This window comes from Chinchilla lanigera, unplaced genomic scaffold (assembly GCF_000276665.1).
Source record: "Chinchilla lanigera isolate Chin_1 unplaced genomic scaffold, ChiLan1.0 scaffold00026, whole genome shotgun sequence".
Taxonomy (NCBI): Eukaryota; Metazoa; Chordata; class Mammalia; order Rodentia; family Chinchillidae; genus Chinchilla; species Chinchilla lanigera.
Window position 1 is genome coordinate 19,442,014 of NW_004955427.1, and position 24,859 is coordinate 19,466,872.

The following is a 24,859-nucleotide window of genomic DNA, read 5'->3' on the forward strand; positions in this document are numbered from 1 at the left end:
TTAGCCAAACCTCTAGATTCCCCAAGTTGACACAATGTATCAACCATAACAAAGACCATAAAGCAAAATAAACCTTTCATCTTTTTAATTTGATTATCTTGGGTATTTTGTCACAGTAATGGAAAACTGACTAACATGCTGTTCAAGTGAGCTAGGTTCAATATCTTTATCAAAATACCAATGACATTCCTCACAGAAATAGAAAAGTAAAACCCTAAAATTTGTATGAGACAATAAAAGATCCCAAATAATCAAAGTAAACGTTAAGCAAGAAGAACAAAGCTGGAGGCCTCCAAACTACCTGACTTCAAAATCTATTGCATAGCAATAGTAATCAAAACAGTATGGTACTGGAAAAAAGACACATAAACCAGTGGGACAGAACAGAGAGCTGAGTGATGAATGCACACATTTACAGTCAGTTGATTTTTCCATAAAGTTGCCAAGAAGACATAATGGGAAAAGGACAACCTTGTCTATAAATGATGTTGAGAAAACTGGATCTCTATACATAGAAGAATGGACTGAGATCCTTAGCTTACTTTTCTCTCATTGCTGAGACAAAATACCTGATGCCCAAAATTAAGGAAGGAATGGTTTGTTTAGCTCACAGTTTGTGGAGGTTTCAGTCCATACTCAGCTGGCTCCAAGGCAGAGTGGCACATACCAGAGGGCAACAGTTCCTGGAGGCTGAAGACAGCAAAAGCAACAAGAGCCAAAGGGAGGAGTGGCAGCTGGAAGAGCAAGCCTGTTTCCCTCCCTTACACTGTATGCAAACTGCCTGCCCCAGGGCAAGTGTAGCACTCACATCCATAATCCCAACACTGGACCATGAATCAATCATAAACTCTAGAAACCTGGCCCATGACTGCATGAGGCTTTGGGGGGAAATGTAGACACAAGCCATAACAACAGGTGCAAGACATTGACATTGGTTTGTGCAGTAATTTTGAGGGGCCATGACCCCAGAAGTGCAGGCAACAAAAGAAAAAAACAGACAGATTAGATGGCTTCAAACTAAAAAGTTTTTGCACAGCAAAAGAATCAATGAAAAAACAACCTACAGATCAGAAGAAAATATCTGCAAACCCCGTATCTGATAAGGGGTTAATACCCAACGTATACGATGAACTCAGCTCAATATCAAGAAAACAAATAATGCAATTTAAAAATGAGCAAAGGCCCCACGTAGACATTTCTCAAAAGAAAATATGCAAATGGCCAAAAGGTATAAGAAAAAGGCTCCCCATCCCTTGTCATTAGAGAAATGCAATTTTTAACCCTGCTGAGATACCATCTCACACCTGATGATGGCCTTTATAAAGAAGATGGAAGATGAACAGCGCGTTGCAGAGGGTGTGAAGAAAAGGGAGGGGACCCTGCAACACTGTTGTGGGAATGTAAATTAGTACAGCCCTGTGGAAAGCAATGGGGGCTCCTCAAAACATTGAAACGAGAGCCCCCATGTGATCCAGCAGCGCCCCTACTGATAGACATCCAAAGGAGATAAAGTCAGCATGAAGAGATACATGCATCCCCATATTCACTGCAACAGTATCTCAAAAGAGGCAGGATAAACCTAAGTGTTCGTTATCACATGAATAAAGAAAATATTATCCTTTTTTTTTTTTTTTTGAGACAGGGTCTTGCTATGCCCTTGAACTTACGCAGCCCAGCCTGGCCTTGAATTTACAGTGATCCTCCTGCCTCAGCGTCCTGCTGGGATTACAGGCGTGTGCCACCATACCTGGCTCATATTATCCATTCTTGTAAGAGAAGAAAATTCTGTCATTTGTGACAGATGGTTACACCTGGAGGATATTATACTTAGTGAAATAAGCCAGACACAGAAATACCAGAATAATGCCATGAGCCAGGCAAAGAGTGTACACATACGTATGTGTATGATCTCTCTTATCTGTGGAATCTAAAGAAGTTGAACTCATAGAAGTAGACAGTAGAAAGGTGGCTACCAGGGACTGTAGGTAGTAACTGGGGAGATGTTTGTCAAATAAATAAAAATGCTCAGTGACAAAGGCAGAATAAGTTCAAGAAATGCATTGTACTACATAGCAGCTGCAGATAATAATAATTATTTTATTTTGAGAAATCACTGAGAGAAAAATGTAAGCATTCTGACCACCAAAATGCTAAGTATGTGAATAACGCACATTAATCAGCTCCGCTGAGCCATTCCACAATGTATACATCTTTCAAAGTATCACGTTGTACATAAGTATATACAATCTTTCCAACAAAGGGAATGAAATAAGATTGTAAAGGATTTTGGCAGTAAGTCAAAGTAAAATGGAAAGAAACTCAGATACACTGAGTGCTGTCATGGCTGTGTCTAGATGCCCCTGCAAAGCAGCACATGATCAGAGGTGGGGCTTTTTCCAGACGTGGCTGGACCTAGAGTGTGTGATGCTGGGATTAAGGGTGTGTGATTACTAAATCAGTCTGCTGATTGGCTTGGCATAGTCCTGGGTGTGAGTTCTATCTGTCCTAATGGTGAGTAACCTAGGTACAACATAAATGGACAGGAAGAAGTTACTCACCAGTAGTTTACTGCCTTGCTGCCTTCTGCCTGCCATGAACTGTTTCTCCTCTGTGATGCCTCTCTGCCATGCTGCCTTGCCTTGGAGCCAGCCAAATATGAACTGAAACCTCTACAAACTGTGAGCCACAACAAACCTTTCCTCCTTTAACTCTGAACGTCAGGTATTTTGTCTCAGCAATAAGGAAAGTAACTAAGACAAGTGCTTATGAGCTCTAACCTACACATAAGTTTTACCCAAACAAATATTCCACAAAAAAATGTTGTCCAGGGCACTCAGAACTCTGGTCTTCATAACTGAAAAATGGCAGAAATGAAAGATGATGAATGTAATTATTATGGGGCACGTCTGCCTTTCCTGTTGATGGTCCAGTGATGTTTGACTGAGTAATGTAGACATATGTAGTTTTAAAAGGTTAAAAATATATGCATGTGTGTATTATACCTATAGATATACACAAATTCATACATGCAGGAATGCCTGCAATATTTGCAAAACGTTTCTGGAAAAATCAACAAGAGATTGGTAAGTAGTTACCACAAGACTTGGGAACTGGAGGTGATAGTAGGGGAAAGATTATTTTCTTCTGTTTTATGTCTTTTTGCAGCTTCAAGTTTTCATGATATAAATGTATTAAGCATGCAGCTATAATCTAGTCAAGCCTTTTTTGTAAGTGTTACAATTTGGGAACAGCTACTTAGGTAAGAAATATTTGAATACATAGGGCTCATAAATGACAAAGGTAGGATATGTCTGGGACTGTCTGACTTCAAAGCCAGGGCTTTATTTCATTATATTACAGTGATTTTGGGGATGCATTGATTTGGCAATGAATGTTTGTAAAAAAAAATAAAAATAAAAACCCAACATAATATTAAACATTTGTGCTTTACAGATTGTGATTTTTTTAAAAAATACTGGAGGTTGAATCTTAGGCTTTGCACATCCTGGGCAAGTATTCTACCACTGAGCTACATCCTCAGCCTTTTTTAAATTTTACTTTGAGGTAGGGTCTCACTAAGCTGACCAGGCTGGCCTAGCATTTACAATCTTCTTGTCTCAGCCTCTCAAGTAGCTAGGGTTACAGGCATGCACCACCATGCCCAGCTCACATTGTGCTTTTTTAAAAAAGAAATTGTAGAAGTCGTCTAAAAAATTCCAATGATCTGTGTGTCTCTCAAGCTGTGCCTCTCTCGTGGGCTCGACAATATGATTCCTAAGGAAGTTCTGTTTTCTTTAAACTCACATTAATTTGAAATTATTGTCAGTAGTAGTCATTAAATTAAATAGCTTTATTCTCTTGGGTGTTTTCTAGATGCTCTGTGCAAGAGAAAACTTACGTCTCTGATAATGCATGGGCTTGCTGAATCACAAAAAGAAATATTGCTGACTATTTAAGTCATTTTGGTTTGCTATTCGTCCAACATTGGCATTGTCTACTAAGGTTGAAAATATGCCTCACCCAGTATTCAGCATTTCCTCGCCTAGATGTAAATCCAACAGAAAGAGCTTGAGTATGTGCATTGGCGAGTGTGACAAGAATGCTCATGGAGATCTGCTCTCGATGCCCCTCTACCTGAAACCTAGATCTCCAGTGATACTTCTGTACATCAGCTGCATATTCACTCAACACCCACAGAGAAGGTGCTGCTAGAGAGCAATCTACCTGTCTGTTATGGTTAGTGTCTACATGTCCCCCCAGAGCCTCATGCAGCTTTAGATGGCTCTTTTTTGGAGGCAGCTGAATCTAGAGCTTGTGATTGATTCTTAGTGCAATGCTGGGATTAAGGGTGCTGAGGTTAAGGGTGGGTGATTGCTGGATCATTTCACTGATTGATTGGCACTGCCCTAATCCCAGCAGTCTGGGTAAGACAAAAAGAAAGAGACGTTTCCCCGTTTTGTTCTTATTGCTTTTGCTCTCTTCTGCCCCAATGAACTATTGCCCCTCTGCCATGCCACCTTGCCTTGGAGCCAGCTGATTATGGGCTGAAACCTCTATAAACTGTGAGCTAAATAAACCTTTCCTCCCTTAATTTTGGCTGTTGGGTATTTTATCTCAGCAATGAGAGAAAAGTAACTAAGACCCCATTCTTGGCAAACGCCTCTCTTAACTGAAAGATTGACCGGTAAGACAAACATTAAATAAGCAAGAGTGTCAACCATAAAGTCAGCAGGGAGCCTATGTAAAGACTTCACAAAGGAAGATGTACATTACTGTGAAAGCAGGGCAGAGGGACACCTGTCGTAGAGAACATCTATACAGAAATAAGGGAAGAAACATCTGCTTGACACCAAGCAGTCAAAGGGAAAAAGAAAGGGCCCCCCCACCAGAAGCTGAAATAGTGAATAATAAAAACAGGCAAGGCTCAAACACAGAGAGATGCAGGCTGAGAAGGGAAGAATGCTCACTAAGAAGGAAAACAGAAGATTAAACATCCAATTAAAACCCTTCTATGTTCATTTGGGGGCAGTTACGAAAACAGAAGTATCACAGCAGAGAATAAAATTGGTGGTATTGGTGACAAAGTTGTTAGATCACCCAACATGGGACGGGAAGGAAAGGACAAATATGACAATGACCTTGGATGACCAATCCTACAAGCAGTAGTTCTTTTTTGGAAGAGTATAAGTTATTATTTTTAGTATATGTTTGCAATACATTACTTTTTAAAGAGTTTATACTTTAGCTTTCTTATATATATTTTGTTTTTTTTTTCTCCAGTACTTTTTAAAGAGTTTATACTTTAGCTTTCTTATATATATTTTGTTTTTTTTTTTCTCCAGTATATATTTTGTTTTTTTTTTTTCTCTTTGCTGCTCAGGTGGAACCAAACTCACAACCTTGCGCATGCCAGGCAGGCGCTTTTTGCCGCTGAGCTAAATTGCCAGCCCCACTTTAGCTTTCTTGTATAAGACAAACCACATGATATTTTACCTTTGCACAGAAAATCTTGAAGAAGTAAAACAAATAAAATAGAAACAATAATACAAATTTGATTTTTGTTTTCTGAGCTGAAAAATATGCCTGGTTGTACAAACTGTAGAGTTTGCCTTGTCCTGGGGAAACTAGCCTTGGGACAGCTTTTTCTCTCTCACTGACAGACAGAAAAGAGCTACACCAGTATGGAAGTGTCTTACTTACTTTTCTCTCATTGCTGAGACAAAATACCCAACGTCCAAAATTAAGGGAGGAAAGGTTTATTTAGTTCATAGTTTATGGGGGAGGTTTCAGTCCGTAATCAGCTGGCTCCAAGGGAGGGTGGCAGGGCACAGGGGCAGCAGTCCACGGTCAAAGACAGCAAAAGCAAAAAGGTGGGGGAACAAGCCTCTTTTCCTCCCTTATACTGTAAGCAGGCTACCCCACCCAGTGGGCGTGTGGCACTCACATAATCTCCATGTCCTCCTCTTGCACAGGCTCATGACAAATACAAAGTAAGCACCCTGGCTTCCTGCTGAGTCATACAGTTAACCTTCTAAACTTCTCAAGTTGACAAAATGAACAACATCCCAGAGCCCTAAGGGCATGTCCTTTTCACCCCAAGATGTAGAACTGCTGAGTTACTTAGTTAAGCTTCTAGAGTCAAGTTGACACAAGGTATCAACCATCACAGGAAGCAGTTGAATTTTGCTTTATTCTTTAAAAAAAAAAAAAAAAATGCAAACCTGAACTAGGTAGAGGTTTTATATTAATTCACTTTTGATTTTTTTTTTTTAAATCTTTTTGAGACAGGGTCTCGCTGGGCAGTTCAGGCTGGCCTTGAGCTCACTTTGTAGCCCAGGCTGGTCTCGAACTCACAATGATCCTCCTGCCTCAGCCTCCTGAGTGCTGGAATTACAGGCGTGCAGCACCATGCCCGGCTAATTCACTTTTAAAATAAAGTTTCAGCAACACAAAATGAGAAGTGAGTGAGGGCCCATGGGCTAGAAGGTGGGCAGGGAGGCTGAACAGCAATAGATAGTGGACTGTTTCTGGACAAGGCCTGATTAACTACTTATTTCAGGCTTTGCTGCTCAGGTGGTGTGAGTTATGGCTGCTCAACTCTGCTGCTAGAATTATGCACAGTGATAGACAAGTGTGCTGATGTCATTCCAATAAAATTTTACTTTCAAACTCAGCAGGCTGGATTCAGCCTGCAGGTCACAGTTTGTCCAGCTGTGATCATGAACTAAAATTAAAATCAATGCACACGCTGAAAAATGATTCAAAGTGGCTTCTAATAAAGGCCATAAGTAATGAACCAGTATTTCTAAAAAAAAAAAAAAAAGTCCTTATCCTTAAGGTGTCTTCTAAAACTGAACAGCTAAGGCAGAAGGAAAATCTGTTGTTCTAGAACCCTCATTAATTGAAGTTTTCTGCGAGAGAAAAACTTTTTCTTGGCTCTAATAACCTTCCACTTATAATGGTAACTTCCATTTCCTAACCTTTGCTCTTGAAAGTAAAGCACTCATAGTGATGTGAAGGACTCATATTTGAGGTCATGTGTTCGTAGTGACTGGAGGTTGTAGGTGACAATAGGGGACCTGGGGCAGAGGAGTCCTCTATAGCAATGTGGAACCCCAGTGAAATGATTCTGAGGTAGGAATTTCTGGGCGTGCATTCATCATCACGCCTAGGGAATTCTTGTGCCCGGCTTGTTTGCAGTGCCAGGGATGGAGCCCTAGGGTCTCTGTTACATGTGCTGGGTAAGCGCTCTCACTGAGCTATGCTCCCCAGTGGACTTTGTGCCTTTTCACAAAGGCTTTCCTTCTAAGGACAGGCAAGGTACTATCCAGGCAGATGCTTGTGCTGCTGAGCTGTATCCCCAGCTGCAGGGTACTATCCACAAAAAAAGTGTGCCATGTGAAGAAAGCATCTCCTTAGGGCAAGAGACTTCAGAGCAAAATTTGCGGGACCCCAAAATCCTAAAGCACAAACCCCCCCCGTCCCCCCCACCCAGCCACACATTAAAAGTCTGAGTGTATATTGGTTCCGGAGAAGCTTCCATTACCTACTGTCATCCACTACTCAGTCCCTGGCCATGGTGGAGTTACTCCTACCTGAGGTGCAGTTGTATTCCTAGAGAAGACTTGGATACTTTTATGCAGCCAGCTGCACAGAGGATCACAGTAGGACAGTGAAAATGTGAGTGAATGGCCTCTGGCTGTGCTTGTGATTTGTGGAACAAAAGCCAGGCCAGAACCTTAGCAGTATTTTAAGCATGGAAATTAAGAAAACAGACTGTGAACCTAGATTGACAGGATTGAAATCCCACTCCAATGTGTCAGACGAGTTAATGTTACCATGCCTTAGCTTTCTCATGTCTGAAACTATAACGGTAGAATGTACAGCATGGGATTGTTGTGAGGATGTAATCAATTAATTTATGTAAAAGGCTTAGAATAGCAAAGGGCGTATGGTGAGCACCAGCAAGCACCAGATAGCTGCTTTTACTATCGTCACTGGACAGACACAAAAGAGGTGGGTGGAACATGTCCCGCTTTTAAGGAAAAATCACACCTACAAATACATAAGAGGTAGCCCAGCTGGCATCAGTCTCTAGCCAGTCAGTAAGTTTTCCCATCTCCTTTGGGGAAGAGTGAAAAATGGAAGGAATGTGGATATGCAGTCATCCCTCCTCATCCCCTGTCCCCTCATAGTGATGAGGACCCTATGTTCTGTAGAAATTTGAGGAGGTGAAATAAGGAGTCTCTTTCTACCAAACATCAGAGCAGCAGAAGGAAGCTATAAATATTATGCAGAATTTTTCAGGAAATTCCACCGAAGTCATGGAAGGAGGCATCTTTTATTATAAAAATCAAATCTTGAGCAAACTGGAAGTGAGGGCTACAGTGATTCTCAGCTGTGGCAACGTGCTAAAACCATCAGAGTACTTAAAAGTAGGTCTTGGGCGTCACCTCAGACCAATTAGGCAGAATCTATGGAAGTGGAGCGCAAGTAAGGATATTTTTTTAAAAGCTTCCATGTGATTCAACATGCATTACAAGTTTAGAATAGAAGAAACCTTTCCTAAGGAAGCTGGTTCTCCCCATGATTTACCATCCAGAGATTTACCATGAAAGACAGGTCTTAGTCCAATTTTTAATAATCTTAAAAAAAAAAAAAAAAAAACAACAACACCCTAAAGGATTCCAAAGGTGAAAAACAAAATGGGCAGACATACCCGTGACGGTGACCTGCGATGGTGCATGCCACACAGGACTATAACTGTGAGAATTTGCTAAGTGAAATCCCACATGCGTAATGTTTGGTAAAGCAACCTCTGTGTGACTTTAGAGAACCATTATGCTGTCTTAGCATTTAATGATAGGAAATGAGTTTCAAGAACAAAGTTCTAATTTACAACATTCATTTCTAATAAAGGCTTAACTTTTTCCATTCAGCATATGAGTTTTATCAGAGACAAGTGAACAATAAAGGAAGGAGAGGCTGTCTTACAACACCCTGAAAGGGATCTGTCCCATGTTTCCTTGTGCAAACAACATTTGACAACACAAGAAAATCCAGTGGAGCATTGGGAAAGGTCCAGAAATACTCTTCTTACTGTTTATTTATGTTTAATAAAGATTAAAGACATCATTTTAAAATATAGCTATGTCAGATTCTAACTTTGGAAGGAAGAGGTCCACTAAAAAAAGCATGCAACTGGACAAAATTTACAGAAGTACCCATTTTATGGAACCAGGTACCTACCAGGTATGTATCCAAAAGAACTAAAAGCAGGGACTCATACAGATATTTGTACACTGATGTTTTACCAGCCTCATTCATCAAAGTCAAAAGGTGAATGAATAAACTGTGCTGTATACATCCGGTGGAACATTCAGCCATAAAAAGGAGCAAAGTTCTGACACATAACCTGAATGAACCTTGAAAACTGTGTGTTGACAGACGTAAGCTAGACACATAAGGACAAATATATGACTCCACTTATGTGAAACATCTAGAATAGGTGAATGCATAGCGATACCAATAGAAAGTAAGATTAGAGGTTGTCTGGACTGAGGAAAGTGGGGAGCTGGGTATTATTTAATGAGTGTAGATATTCTGTTTGCATTGGTGGAAGGGTTCTGGATATGAATAGTGGTAGTGATCACACAAGTTTCATTAATGCCTTTAAATTGTGTATTCACAAATGGTGTAAGTGTCTAATTTTATATATATTTTCAACCAAAAATAATTTAAAAGAGTGATGTTACACTTCATAAAAATAAAATAAAAAAGGGAGTGGCAACTTTAATATGTCTAACTACTTGAAATTTATTTAATCTGTCCTGTAGGTTATGTCTCATTTTTGAGATAAAGCAGGTCTAACTCACTGGCTAATGACACCAGTGGTTGTAAATATGGTCCATGTTTAGTTATCTCTCCATGGACAAGGCACAATTTTTCCAGGAATTGATCCATCTCACAGCCTAGCGGTGTTTCCTGCACCACAAATTTACATTTTTCAAGAGTTTCTCCACAATCTTGTGGAGCAGAGACACCTAATGGCTACAGCTGTTAAGAGTGTCATATTAATATTGCTTGAAAGTGGCAATCTGTGTCAGCAGAGTCCAGATTTCTGCCTTCTCTCAGCCCCTTTTAGCCTTCTCATACATCACAGTGATTGATTAAGAAATAAATATTAAATTCCAAATCACTCCCTAGTTTTTAGGTGATTCCATGCATATTACACACCACATTATCTCTTTGCTGTGAAAGCATAATTTATCTTCATCGTGCCACTTGTCATTATATTTCAGACATTTGAAAGGGAACTCATTTAATAATAAATTAAAACTAAATATGAGTTTCATTTCCTGGTGGCACGAGCTGCAGGGAAGATTCTCTCAAGGTAGCTTGAGCTTCTTTTGTCAGCGGAAGCAGCATTCTATCAAAGCAGCCACCAATGCAGTGTGGCACAAGGTAATCTAAGGGACAGGGAAGGGCTTCTTTAGTCTATTTTCCATTACCAGATAAATCCCTGAGGTAATCAACTTGGAAAAGGTTTGTGTTGACTCCCAGCTTTGGAGGTTCCAGTTCACGACTGGTTGGCCTTGTTTGCTCTGAGCCTGCCGTGAGCAACACATCCCAACAAGAATGTACGGCAGGGCAACATCGCTTGCCAGGGTCCCTCCGTCGCTCTGTGCCCCTGCTGACCTGAAGACCTCCCACTAGATGCCCCCACTAGGTCCCCAGCTGTGCCATCCCGGGAACCATGCCTTTAACGTGTGGCCTTTGGGGGCCATTCCAGATGAAAACTGTAGCAGAGATTATAGCCAAGCCAGAGAATAGGTCACAGATAGCAAATTCTGCAGTGTGACTCATAGGTAAGGTGAAACAACATGTTCCCAGAGTCCTCTGAAATGAGAGTGACTGGGACTCCAGCCTCGACAAGAGTCATCTTGGGAACCTAGAGCTATTACAGGTCTGGAACACTAGGGATTCTGTGTTCCCCTTCACTGTTTGCTGGAACCTGCCATTTCTAGGAAGGAAAATTTTGTGTCACTACTTCTACCTTTGATACAATGAAACCACCTTCAAAACAAAAGCTCCTTGGGTGCCTTGCTGCTGTGTCCACCCAAGGGCAAAGAGGAAGATGGTCCCTCCAGGATGCTTCGCTGAGACCTCCGTGTTCTTGATCTCATCCCCTGGCCACACCTCACAGGGACTCTAAGAGATTATGAGAAAGGCTGCCTGTTATTGTCTGGGTCCACCCAGATTTACTCCCTTAGTTGGCTTTCATTTTTATATTTATACTTTTTATAATTTTTCATAAACTCACCTTCAGGAAAATCTCAGCGCTTATCAGATCTGCTGTTTTCTGACAGGCATCTCTGCAGCTCCCCATTTCTCATTGCTGCAACAGACAGACACAGGGTACCTGCGGACCAGGGACTCCCGTTTCTCCTGCTCCCTTGAATGCTTAAGGTTGACTGAGACCCTCATCTGGGGGCACGAGTCCGCTGTTCTTAGTAGCGAGAGTGTTCTTCCTGAACTTGTTCCCAGTGGAGCCCTGCCTTGGGAGAACAATGCAGTTACACACGAGTGAGGCCTGGCAGCCTTGCGGCCACCTCTCCTGGAGACCTCGAGCCCGGGAGATCAGAAGATCCATTTAGAGACACGAGAATGGTCCCTTTGCCTCGGTGGGCTCAAGGCCTGTCTTAGTTCCCTGTTTCTGCGGTAAATGATTTACTTTTTTTTTTTTTTTAATTAAGAGTGACAAGGCCAGGCGCTTGTGGGTCAGACAAGATTTGAGAGATGAGGAAAGCTGCATGTTTGACCAGTGACACAGAGACTCCTGGCAAGCTGCCCTCTCTGAGCTGGGGTCATGCCTTTTTTCCTCCGGCTGCAGAAACGCCAGTCAGTGCAGAAAGGCCTTCTTTCAATCTTTGAGAGAAAAGTTCTCCTTAGTGCTTTTAGCCTTCCCACCTCCTGTGGCCGTGGCCATATGATTTATAGCTTCGCAAGCTCCGCTTCTCTTACCCCAGAACACACTAGACAGACTCCTGCCCCCAGGATGGAGCTCAGGATTTTATTCATTCCACATCCACTCTGGCCAGTGCCCAAGGAAGCTCCCCTGTGGCAGTGTGCATAAACCCAGGCTCCCCAGTCCCGGCGGGAGGAGGAACGAGCAGAGAGCTTTTCCGAGGGCGGAGCTCCTTGCTCAGTCGGCCGGGCCGAGGCTTTAGGCGGGGTCGCAGGTGTGAAGCGTGCACAGCCCCGTCTTGTCGCACCCCATTCCCCGTGTGCCTACCTCCCTTTCACATAAACACCAGCAGTGGGTCGGAATTCAGGACTTTGCTCATGTTCACACAAAGTAACATTGTCCAGGACGGTGGCTCAGGCCTAGGAAGTGTTAGATTTGATTGAAATGAACTTTGCCTCCAGTGTCGAAAGCCCAGAGACCCTCGAATGCACACAGTTTGTCCAGAATATCTTAAAGCAGACACTTGGGTTGTTCCTCCTGATCTGGGTTTCACAGAGGACAGAGGGGGAAAAAGGAGGGGGCCCTAAGGCAGGTGAATACGGTAATCTGCTCGTTTACTAGTTCAAGTGCTGGACTTGGGACTTGGGAGTGACACAAGAGGCCACTTGGAGCCGGCATTAGATGTGGGCTGACCTGTAAATGTGAGACAAGCTTTGCTTTTATCAGGGAACCTAATAGCTTAAGACTAGTGTGGCAAGAGGAAGCACGGAGCCTCAGTGTCCCCTGGGAGCTCTGCCAGCTGTGTTCACGCCTGTGAAATGCAAGAGACGGAGCGGAGACTCCCACTCCTACCCGTGACAAGGCGGCCACGACAGGTGTGTTGAGCTTCTGGTGGATCCTGCACTCCTGATTGTCCAGAGTGGACCTCCAGGGAGAAGTCAGAGCAAAACAGCTGCTGCCCACGAGGTATGATTTTTCTTTCTCTTCTTCATGCCAGAGGCATAGGGAACACAAATGTACCTTGCGTGTGAAGCGTGTTGGCCTTGGTACTGTCCTCACTGCCAGGTTGCGAAGTGGCGAGAAGACCACCACTTCATACTGAGCCCCGCTGTCAGTGCCCCTAGCCTGACCTTGCTGCCTAGAGAAATCACGACAGTGGAAGCATCGTCTCTGTGTGTTCCATGAGTCACATGTGCAAGCAGTTCCTTCCCTGTGACAAGGCTGGTGCCCTTGGACTCAGGAAAGACCCCTGTGCTGGGCTGTAGGAGCCAGGAGCACTCAGCCCTGCTTCCAGGGCTTGCGGGGTTGGTGCTGCACAGGCCTCACCTCTGAGGGGTCTCTGGGTCCCGTCACACGCAGGCACAGCCCTGTGGCTAAGCTGGCTTTGGACACCTGAGCCTTCTGTCTCTGTATGTGAGAGTGGCACGGCCCCATAGGGCTGAGCCTCTCCAGCAGGGGCTCGGTGCCACCGGGCCTCCCCTCCCCTCCCCTCCCCTCAGCACAGCACAGGGGTGGCCACAAGCATTTTCATAAGCCCCTCTCAACTGGGGCTGCTCAGAGACAGCTGGAGGCCACTGAACTTTAACTTTATGAGTCAGCTGCCATGCTGTCCCTTCCACATAGGTAGTTGCCTGACTCCGCTCTTAAGGTCAGTGGTCACCACTCAGAGGCAACAGTGACTGGATCTTCTCCATCGAGATGACTGCTGGGTCTCAGATGATATGGGCAGAGTATAAGTATTCTAAGCAAAGTCTCAGAGGCTACAGCTTATTTAATCAGTTGGTTAATAGGAGAGATTATTTTTCTGCACACAGAAACACTTAAAATATTTATATAGGGGCTGGGGATTTAGCTCAGTGGCATAGCGCCTGCCTGGCAAGTGCGAGGTCATGAGTTTGATTCCCAGTGTGGGAAAAAAGCAACAACAAAAAAATTTATATAATAAACAGTCTAAGTTGGGGATTGACAAACTATGGCTCACAGGCCAAATCTGATCCACCAGTTGTTTTTATAAAGTTTTATTGGAACATGGCCATGTTTATCCTCTCTGACTAATTTGCTTACAACAGCAGAACTAACTAAATGGTTGCAAAAGAGGCATATGGCCTACAAAGCCTAAAATATCAGCTCTCTGTCCCTTCACAGAAGGCCTTTGCTAAGTCTTATCTGAATGCAATCAACTTGATCCTGAATTATTGTGGAATAGCATAATAGACCATCAGAAAATTGGCTAAGCTATTTTTAGTAGGTAAACACTGTTCAAATGATAAAATTATACATGAGTACATGCTTCTTACAAAATAAAACAGCTGTGTAGATACAGGTAAATTCTCCTTTGACCATCCTGCCAACCCCAAGGCTCTGCCTTCCATAAAGCAGCTAGAATGATGCATTTACTGTACATATTCAGGCTCACATATGTGTACGATATATAGCTTTTACTTGTTCTCATTCTGTCTTCCCACTCCTTCACATGACTTCCCAAAACTATTCTAGAGTGCTACCTCATTTAACTGCTATGTAATATTTCACTGTATACCATCCTTGTATTTAGACATTTCCATTCTGACAGATCTTAAGGCTGTTTCCAATGTTTAGTCTTTCCCATGAGCCTCACCGTTTATGTCTGCTGGAACACCTATTTAAGTGAGGCTCATCTCTGGAGGAGATACTAAGAAACTGAGTCTCTACATCATAGGACATGTGACTGAAATAGGTTCAATTTTAATACTATCAAGCAGCATCCACTACACCTGTACCAATTTATGTCCTCCCCACACTCCACGCTGCTTGTTATTTATCCAATAGTTTATTTTTTCTACTTGGATGAATGGAAGTGGTAATCTATTATTTTAATATTTTAATTTCCCTGATTACTACTGAGGTGGAAAACTCTTTCTACATTATTCTAGATCATTGTGTTTCCTTTTTTTACATTGTCAAATCATATCCTTAGTTCATTTTACATTCAGTTTTTTACTCACTTGTAGAAGTTCATTACTTATTCTTGACGCTACCCTTTTGATGCATGTGTAATACATATTCCCTCCCTCACTTCTTTTTAAACTCTGCTTATATTTTTAGTTCACAAAAGATTTCACTGTTGTGCTTATGGTTATCTTGGTGTGGTTGAATTTATCAACTTTATCCTTTGTGTATTTTTCTCATTGAGGCTTATTTAAGAAAATTTTCTCAACTTTTAAGATTATAAAGGTATTTTGACATACTTTCTTGTAATACTGTTATATTTGTAAAAAAAATAATAATAATTCTTTTGTTCCCCTGGAATTTGTTTCAACAAATTATTCCAATACCATCGATTGGAAAATTCATCTTTTTTCTATTTAGTTGGAAGGGTACCTACCTCCGTCATGTAGCAATCACCACTTACACATGTCCGTTTTTCATTCTCTGGTCTTTTGTATTTATTCATTCTACTTAAGCCAATTTTTTTTTCTTTCTTTTTTTTTTTGTCTTTTGAGACAGGGTCTCACTATGCTGTTCAGGCCAGCCTTGAGTTCACTTTGTAGCCCAGGATGGCCTCAAACTCACAACGATCCTCCTGCCTCAGCCTCCTGAGTGCTGGGATTACAGGTGTGTGCCACAGTGCCCCACTACTACTTAAACCACTTTCTGCTATAACTTTTCTCTTTTCTAATTGACTTTTTCCTGGTATATAGGAAATCTATTTTTTAAAAAAATATTTTATCAGTTTGCTTATTGAATTCTCTTAATAACTGTAAACATTAACCAGTTCATTCTTTTGGAGTTTCCAGATAACTGTATTATCTATATACAGTGAGAGTTTTGTTCTTTCTTTTCGGACACAGCTTAAGCTCTCTTCTTTTCCTCCTTTTTCTTGCCCCTTAGCACAATGCTGAGCCACAGCCCAACAGAAGGTAGTCCCTGAACTGACACGCACACACCTGTGGAAGGTGTAGGCTGCACAATTCTGGGAAATATGAACTTAGACATCCTGGGTATTCTTGTCATGTTCCAAGTTTTAATCCATTTTTATTTCCTATTTTGAACTCGTATTTCTTAGAAACTTTTCTGCAGGGTTCTTTGAGTGTGAGGTTGAAACTGGTTTTCTCCAGAGGGTTTATATGTGTTCTTGCCAGGGGTCTGGGAACAGTATCACCATGAACTTGGGGGCTGCCAGGCACACAGGTAATACAAATCCTAATTCAAGCTTATCTGATTATTGGCTTCTTGTTAGGGATTTTCAAAGGAACATTTTCTACCTGCTTCACTCACAACCAAGGCTGGGAAGGCCTTGAACAACTGTCTCCCTCCATGGCCATCGTCCTTAGGGCATCCTGATTGTGCCACTTCTGTGATCTGACCTCTTACTCCCACTGTTGGCTCCAGGCTTTGTCCCCTATCCTCCTATTAAAACCCGGGGTGTGGGGTGCTAGAAACAGAGACAAGCCCAAGACAATCTGTACCTCCCCTTTCTAACTTCTCTGACTTAGTGTATCTCATACATTTTGGTCTCTTGAGAATTCCCTTACTTTCCTACCAGCTCAATTCCACATTAAAAACAAAATTTTAAAAATTATCTGGTATTTTTAGGTGAATTATATCAGTAGGATTTTCTCTAAATACCTTGCTGAGTACCAACAATAAAATTTTCTACTTTTTACTTTTAATGAGAATTATTCTAGTTAGAATTACTTATTTTCTAACAAATAAGAGGTATAGTAAAAGTTTTTAGTATCTACCTTGTACCAAGTTAAAGAAGTTCTCTTCTTTCTGGTTAACCAAAAATTTTAAAATCATGAATGTCTATCAAGTTTTATGAAACACTTTTCTGCATGTATTAATTTCCTCATCTTATTTTTAAAGGAGAAAAAATGGTAATATTACCTTAGTCCTTGTGAATTCATAGTTGGGATGCTCCTCTAACAAAGGGCAGATTAACAGGAGGAAAACAAGCAAATTTGTTAACATCCCACATACTGCACAGGAAGAGGATAACTCTCCCTGGAAAGTAACCCTCCAAGCAGTGGCTTAGAACTCTGCCTCAAATACTATTTTAACAACGGACTATAAAATCTTAGAGTAGTAATAAGACAAAGGTACAAGCAGTTATCCTGCCTCAGGCTTGCAAAGGAAGAACTGAGAGGTACCAGCATCTGCCCCAGATTCATCCGGCCTTATTGGTGCCTCTGAAGGGATACAATGTTGTCTCCAGCAAAGGAGGATTTACACTCTGTCTTTAGGAGGGAAAAGCAGAGCAGAGATACAAAAACTCTATCTTAGTAATTTTTCTGTCCTGTTTTTAGACAGAGGAAAAGCAGAGCATCTCTAAGTTTAAGGGTCTTCAGCTCAGCAATTCTCAATATTTTAGGGAGAACTTTTTTAGGTTTCTTCATTTCTTTCAGATCATTTTCTGTATTAGTACATGTTTGCAGCATGTAATGACTGTATTCATCTTAGGGAGTTGGTACATGTACATAGCACGTCTTAATTCCTTTTCTCAACCCTTTCCCTCCCCGCTCCTGCCAGTGGTTCTGTTACCCTTTGAAAAAGATCTATCTTCCTACTTCCTAGCATCTATCTTCTGTTGCTTCTTTTTATTTATCCTTTCCTTCATTTTCTAGCAAATATCCTCTCTTTCTTAGATAGCTTCTTCCATTGTCATGGAAGGAGGGACACCTCAGAGTCACTAGGACCCTGGGAAGGCGGACACATGACTTTCCCATTAAAAAGAACAGTGATGTGGGGGGTGGGAAGAAAACAAAATCAATTTTTTTTTTTTTTTTGGTGGTACTGGGAGTTGAACCCAGGGTCTTCACACTGAGATACAAGGCCAGCCCTTTTTTCATTCTTTATCTTGAGACAGGGTCTGGCTAAGTTGTTAAGTTGCTCAGACTGGCCTTGAATTTGTGATCCTCATGTCTCAGCCTGCCAGGGTGCTGAGATTACAGATTTGTGCCACCAAACCCGGCATGGTTGCCGTGCTCTGTATCCCGCGCTGTCAGCACGTGGTTCTCGCATGCTGGGGTCGATGCAGGCACATGGAATGCGTGAGCTCCTTTTGCACCTTTCAGTGGTGTGACAGAAGGAGACTGGGTGGAGCGTCCCGCCGTCACCCCCTGCTCCCCCACCTACCAGCGTGCATCAGTTGACTGAGTTTCCCAGTGAAAACTGAGAGAAAGAGACAGGTCCAAATTCCTCATAATTCTCCTATGTCTGTGTGAATTCCAAACAAGGAGGCAAAGCATAAAACCCGAAGGCAATAACAGCCCTGTACCTGCACGGGAAAGAGACGGGCAGTTGAGTCAGAGGTCACTGTGCCCTGTTAAATATTGCAGAGGGGTGCAGGGTGTACTTTGGAGCTGACACCAGCTGCCACTCCTGGTCCGAGCAGTCACAAACCCTCTGACCCCTCAGCTCTGAGGACTGAATCCCAGAGAGCCCAAAGGTCAGCTTTCACTGACGGCTGCCTGGAGGTAGCAGCCCACCTCTCTGGGATTCATGAAACTCGGCTGCTGCCACCTGCGTTTCCTCAGAGCCCGTGCCACGCCATGGCCAACAAGGAGCAGGGCTTTGTTCACAACACTGAGCCATTCCCAAGGAATTTTCACTCTGTGATCTCACCCCATGAATTTTGTGATCAAAATTTAACTAACACAGTATATCTGTTTACACAGTATAACATGTTAGCTAACTTTGTTAGTTTAATCTGTTAATTTAACTAACATAGTATATCAAAATTTAACTAACACAGTATATCTGTTTACAAAATTTAACATAGTATATCTGTATACATAGTATATGGAAAGAAGCACTAAAGAAGCAAAGGAAGTCTGTCACTTACTGCTTCCCTCAACTTAGCACAGCTCAGAACCCCCATTTTCCTAATTTGTCAAGGAGATGAAAAGAAATAAAAGACCCACATTGCCCTGATGGGCTGGGGTTAAGTCCTGCCCCTTGGGTCTCACAACACCATCATTCCAGGTCATGATTTTGAAATCCTGTGTAAATGTGGGTTGATAAATTTTTCAATCTTCTTCCTTTATTGGGCAAAGCAAACTTTTTTTTTTTTTTTTTTGGCAGTACTGGGGATTGAATTCAGGGTCCTCACAATGAGCCACAACCCTAGCCCTTTTTCTCCTTTTTATAAAATTTTATTTTTTGTTTTGAGACAGGGTCCCATTAAGTTAAGTTGTTCAAGCTTGGCTCAAACTTGCCATCCTCCTGCCTTAGCCTCCAAAAGTCCTGGGATTACAGGCATGTGCCACCATGCCTGACTAAGACAAAGCCAATATTTTTGTAAGTTTCAGTTGTTAACTTTTTGGAAATTCTGTATATTGTTTTTTTGTTTTATGACTTTTCTCTCTTTCTCACATGCTGGACAGTTCTGTAATTTATATGTAGGTAAATACATGCATGTGCATATTTATACATGTATACCACACACACACACACACACACACACACACACACATACACACACGCAGTCCTGCTGCCTCCACCACTTTCTGTCCCTAAGATCATGGTTCTTTCGCTACCTTCCCCTTCACTTAGAATATGTTGCTTCAGCTCCAAGCTGCCCACTTTGCTTGCTTGATCTCAGTGACCTGGTTGCAGAGCTCTTAGATATGACTTGAGGACTACAGGCGCTGCCTACCCTCCCCAGGCCTCCCCATGCCTTTTCTTGGGAAGGAGCTTCTCACCACAAAGCACAGTTTATGATGTGGGAGTCATCTCCCACATCAGTTTGGTTACTTCCTCTACATTCTAGAAACAGAACCATGTGTTTATTGACACTACCACCTTCTCCATCACATTGTTCTTGGGCACTGCCAATTTTCTGTCTGGTTAGCTGGATTTTTCAGGCCCTTGCTGTTGTGAGTATGAACTGCAGACCAGCACACTCAGCATTCCTGGGATCCTGTCCAAAATGCAGGGTCCTAGGCCTCCACACCTACTGAGTCAGGATTTGCATTTTAAGAAGCTTGCCATAGCTAGGTATGCCTGAAATCCCAGCACACTAGGAGGCTGAGGCAGGAGGATCATGAGTTCAAGCCCAGCCTGGACAACTTAGTGATTTAGTGAGACTGTTTCACTTTTTTTTTTTCCTTTTGGTACCAGGAGTCGAACTCACAATCTTGCACTTGCCAGACAGGTGCTTTGCCGCTGAGCTAAATCCCCAGGCCCAAAGAACGCTGTTTTTTGTTTGTTTGTTTGTTTTTTGTTTTCCTTCTGGTAACCAGGAATCAAACTCACGACCTTGTGCTTGCCAGGCAGGTGCTTTGCAGCTGAGCTAAATCCCCAGCCCCAGTGAGACTGTCTCAAAACAAAATAATAATAAAGGGCTTGGGATGTAGCTCAGTGCAAAGACCCTGGATTCAATCCCAGTACTGTACTGATGTGGGGGCAAGGGAAGTCCCACTTGGAGAATTACTCTCTGAGATTATGATCTCAGGTTCTAGGTACCTCATGGCAGTTGTGACTCATACATGGGCCAGAAAGAGGACAAAACTCTCAACTGCCCAACCCTGGCCTCCTAGGGATTCAAGACTAGGCCACCCATTATGGCATGCGGCTGAACTGACCTATCTTCCTGTTCCTTACTGCAGTGCTCACAACCCCTGTTGCTGCCCCTCAGGCTGCTTCCCGGGACAGAAGCTTCTGCTCCTGGATCCTCTTCCTGCTGCCTGGCTTCCCCGAGCTGCCTCCAGTCTGAAAGCCCCCGGCCGTATGCGCATGGCAGGCCTGAGACAGTGGGCGCACAGATCAGCCTAACATTCTGCCTGCCCTTCAAACATTCTGTGGCACACCCATGTAATTCCAGCACTTGGGAGGCTGAGGCAGGAGGATAGTTGCAAGTTCAAGACCAGCCTGGACTACAAAGTGAGTTCATGGCCAGCCTGAACTGTATAGAGAGACCCTGTCTTAAAAAGACCAAAAAAAAAAAAAGAAAAAAGAAAAAAAAGAAAAAAATCCTTTAGACATTTGGTAACATTTACTTAGGGATGTTCTCCTTTATTTAAATGACAAGAATCACATAACAAAATTTTATCATTTTGAGCTTTTTTAAGTGTAGAGTTTTTTCAGCTTGTCAAACTGAAACTCTATACTCATTAAACAAAAACTCTCCCTTCCCTTCCCCGGCCAACTTTCTTTCTGCTGTGCCTGTGAGTGGCTACCACACTTCCCATCAGTAAAATTATGTAGTAGTTGTTTGCAGTTGACTCATTTCATTTATCATTTAGCATGACGTCTTCAAGGTGCATATGCTGTCACATATTACAGAACTTATTTCATTTTCAAAGCGAAGTAACATTCTATTCCGTACATCATATTTTCCTTATTCATTCATCTGCAGATGGACTTTGCATTGTTCCCACCCTTTGGCTATTGTAAATAATGCTGCTGTGGGTATGCAAATATCTCTTCAAGACCGTGATTTGAATATTTTGGACATACATATATGCCCCGATGTGCTGTTGGATCACATGATAGTCTTTATTTTCAGCATTTTGAGGAGCTGCAGTACCATTTTCTATAGTAGCTGTAGCATTTTACATTCTCACCAACAGCACAAGGGTTGACATGTTATCTTCTATTTCTGTGATAGGAGCCATCCTGATGCAGTGAAATGGTACCTCACTGTGGTCTTGCTTTGCATTTTCCTAATAGTTAGGGATGTTGGACGTATCTTCAGGTGCTTGTTGGCAAGTGATGCCCTTTTCATTAAAAAATGTATCCCACAGTCAACATCAATAGTCTATTCTGTGCAATCCTCCAAATCTAACAAGCTCTTAGAAGACAGGATTAGGCATTTAGATAAGAAAATCGTGCACTTATTCCCTGCAGACAGCCCTGCACCACAAGCACTCAGTCGCCGGCTCTGTCTTGTGGTCCCAGCAGGCTGTGCTCACTTCAGATGAACGAATAAAGGTGTTGCTGGAGTGGACCTGGGCCACGGACCCAAAGGCGTCTCTGAAGGCGCCGCTGAGTCCAGTCCGCACTGTCAGACTTCGCCCTTGCTGGTGTGGCTGCTTTGGAAGGGAGGAAACCTTCGGCTCGCCTTGTTTTTGAGTACAGCCTTGACTATGGCAACCCCTAGGCAGCAGTGCAGCCAGCTGGCCTTTCATCTGTCCCTGTCTGTGTTTGTGACATCAGGCTCACTAGGAGAAGACTGAAATGGCTCAGTGGGTCACTTGTCCATGGGGGACGCAATCACAGATCCCTCAGAGCCCCCAGAAACCCTGTGACCCTTTCTTCAGCTCCCTGCACTTGGCCCAACTAGGAGCCTCCCACCCCACCCCCAAAAGCCATGGGGCTGGGCCTGTGGAGAAGCCTCCTTCCATGAGGGCAGGCTGCAGTGTTTGGAAGAGTCTCCTCAGAGGCACAGTGACGGCAGGCTGTGGCCACTCGTGTGTACAATTTGTCCCCTCACGCAGTGGCCTCACAAATGTTAACATACCTGTCCTCTTCTGATGGGGGAGGAGAGGAAGTCATACCTTTGTCTGTCAAACGCTTTCCTTGATCCTGGCCTGAAGAGGTTATCTGATGGCCTCTTATCCAATCCGCTTGCTCTACCCCAGTCTTCCTGCCGAAGTCCACTCTCCCCGCTTCAGAACTACCAGAAATAAAACGAACGGCCTCCACTCTTCCAGTTAGGCAAGGTTAGTGATGGTGCTGCAGAGGCAGGACATGGTCCCCTATGAGCAAAGCAGTCCCAGCTTCGCAAAGCAACCAAGAGGGGCTTTCTTCTGGCAGTTTCCTACCTTTCCAGATTCTAGATGCACTGCCTTCCCTGGCTCAGGGCCTCCTCTTCCGTCTTCAAAGCCAGCTACCCAGCATCTGACTGCTTTCCAGGTCACATTTCTTTCTCTCAGCAACTCCAGGAAAGTTTCCCTGACTTTAAGATTCATGGGATTAAGTCCTGTCTACGTGGATAGCTCATCACCCCTCCCTCTGCTGGTCTGTGCCCTCAGCACATGGGCCTCAACCTTTTGCTCTGTCAGGAAACATGTCTGTCCACAAACTGTGTGGGTCCGGAAGCAGGCATCCTTGGAGGACAGTGTTCTGCCTACTACCAGGACACAATCAAAAATATTACAGAGGCCTGTCGCACAGTTAACGTTACGCTGCTTTCCTAGGTTTTGTGGTGATTGTACTTGTTCTTTTTAATATTTGTAGTTTTCGTTATTTCCTTTTTCATTCTTTCTCACACATACGGATTCTCTAATTTTGTATTTGTATCTCATTGGTATCTAATTCTGTATTTGTAATTTTGGGTTCTTTTTCTTAAGGAGGAAGCCCCAAATTGTGTAAGCTTCAGACCTCTGAACAGGGGCAGCTCTACTGGCTGACTGACTACCTGAGCACCCAGGGAAGTTTCCAAACACCACTGACTGGGGTGGGCCGCAGGCCGGGGTGAGTCAGGGACACACAGAGCTGAAGACTACAGATGGGGCCCTCCTTCTGCCTGTGACCCTGGAGAGACAAGGCTGGCTGCCCGGGCAGGGAGAGCAGGGCAGCAGAGGGTGAGGAAAGAGCCCGAACCACCCTGCTGTGAACTACCATCAGTCCGGGAGTCCCTGCATTATCACCTCTCTGTTCTCCGCTCCCTGCCCCGGCAGCTGTTCCTCCCTTGTTTGTGATGTCGTGCGGCCTCTCAGCCTTTCTTTGATTCTTCCCTGGCCTCAGCATCAACAGCCGTCCCTACCTTAAGGAACGTGCCACTGCCTTGGTTCTCTTGGGCCCCATTTTTCTGCCCTCTTACTCTTGGTGCTGTCTTCCACTCCCAGTGCCTGTGCCTTTGGAGGGTCAAGGCCAGGCCCTTGACTTTTGTTTGAATTTTCATTCCACTCCTTCACTCTTTTTAATCTACAACCCTGTATCCGCACTCCTTTAGTTTTCCTTTTCTTTCTTTCTTTCGATTGTTTTTTTTTGAGACAAGGTCTCACTGTGTAGTCCAGGCCGGCCTTGAACTCATGGTGATCCTCCTGCCTCAGCCTCCCGAGTGCTGGGATTACAGGCCTGCACCATTATGCCTACTCCCTTATTTTTCTTTCTCCCTGCTTCTTAAACCATATCTCACTACTCCCTGACCAGGGCTTCCTTCTTACTGGTTATTTCTTTTGTAGTAGTCAATTTTTCCTGCTCCAGTGGGCATTTTTTTCTTCATCATCTATCTCTGCTAAACTTGCCAACCTAATGGGCAGCATCTTGTATCCTCTACTGAATGCTTTATTCTTTCCTGCATTAAAGATGATCATTTCCCAGGTCTCCACCAGATTCCTGGCCTACTGACACAGGTCATCTGCAGCAATGCTCACCTTTGTTCTCCTGCGGTATCTAAATATTTGACTCCAAAAGCCACCAGTTGGTCACTCACTTCTGCCCTCTCATTTTCCTCTGGGCACAAGGCCTCTTCCTGGCACCTCTCTCTCAGCCCTCTCCTCCACCCGCTCGCTCCTTTGGTCGCAATGCACCCTTCTGTGGTCTTTTTCTAGTTGTCATTATGCTGTGTCCTGTGTCACTGAGCTGTCTTGACCGTCTGCACATTCACAGTGAGTGTGTTGCCTCTCGTGGCTTCGTCCTCTGTGGACCAGGAACCTCTGGGCCTGTGGGACTGAAGCAGGGGCTCAGCTTGATCCAGATCCTGAAATGGCAACCGGGTTCCTCTCTCTACACCAAGGCAGTGGCCAGTAAGAGCCCCTGCACTGAGCCTCCTTTGAAATTCATCATCCCTCTTCACGGGTCACAGCCCGCGTAGGGGATCCCAGCTAACGCAGACTCAACCTGCCTCTGCACTCTTGCCTTCACCCAGTTTTCAGCCTCATGTTCTCGAGTCTGTACGACTCTTCCTGCCTCCCCTTTCCTCCCACATGCCTCTCCTTGCTCCTTACTCCCGGAGACCCT

At 43.6% G+C, this 24,859-nt stretch overlaps 2 protein-coding genes across 2 annotated transcripts in view; both read left to right on the plus strand.

Moving 5' to 3' along the window:
* Maats1 (MYCBP-associated, testis expressed 1) overlaps positions 1-9,123 on the plus strand; it is a 61,271-nt gene extending 52,148 nt beyond the window's left edge. Inside the window, exon 18 of the mRNA XM_005386456.1 lies at positions 8,940-9,123. The gene's annotated coding sequence lies outside the window, so the exon portion shown is untranslated. The remainder of the gene's footprint in view (positions 1-8,939) is intronic.
* Positions 9,124-17,922: 8,799 nt separating this feature from the next.
* The window catches only part of Nr1i2 (nuclear receptor subfamily 1, group I, member 2), a 27,341-nt gene continuing 20,404 nt past the window's right edge, over positions 17,923-24,859 (plus strand). Inside the window, exons 1-3 of the mRNA XM_005386618.1 lie at positions 17,923-18,000; positions 21,800-22,007; positions 23,245-23,368. Of these exons, the coding sequence (XP_005386675.1) occupies positions 17,923-18,000; positions 21,800-22,007; positions 23,245-23,368 (410 nt within the window). The remainder of the gene's footprint in view (positions 18,001-21,799; positions 22,008-23,244; positions 23,369-24,859) is intronic.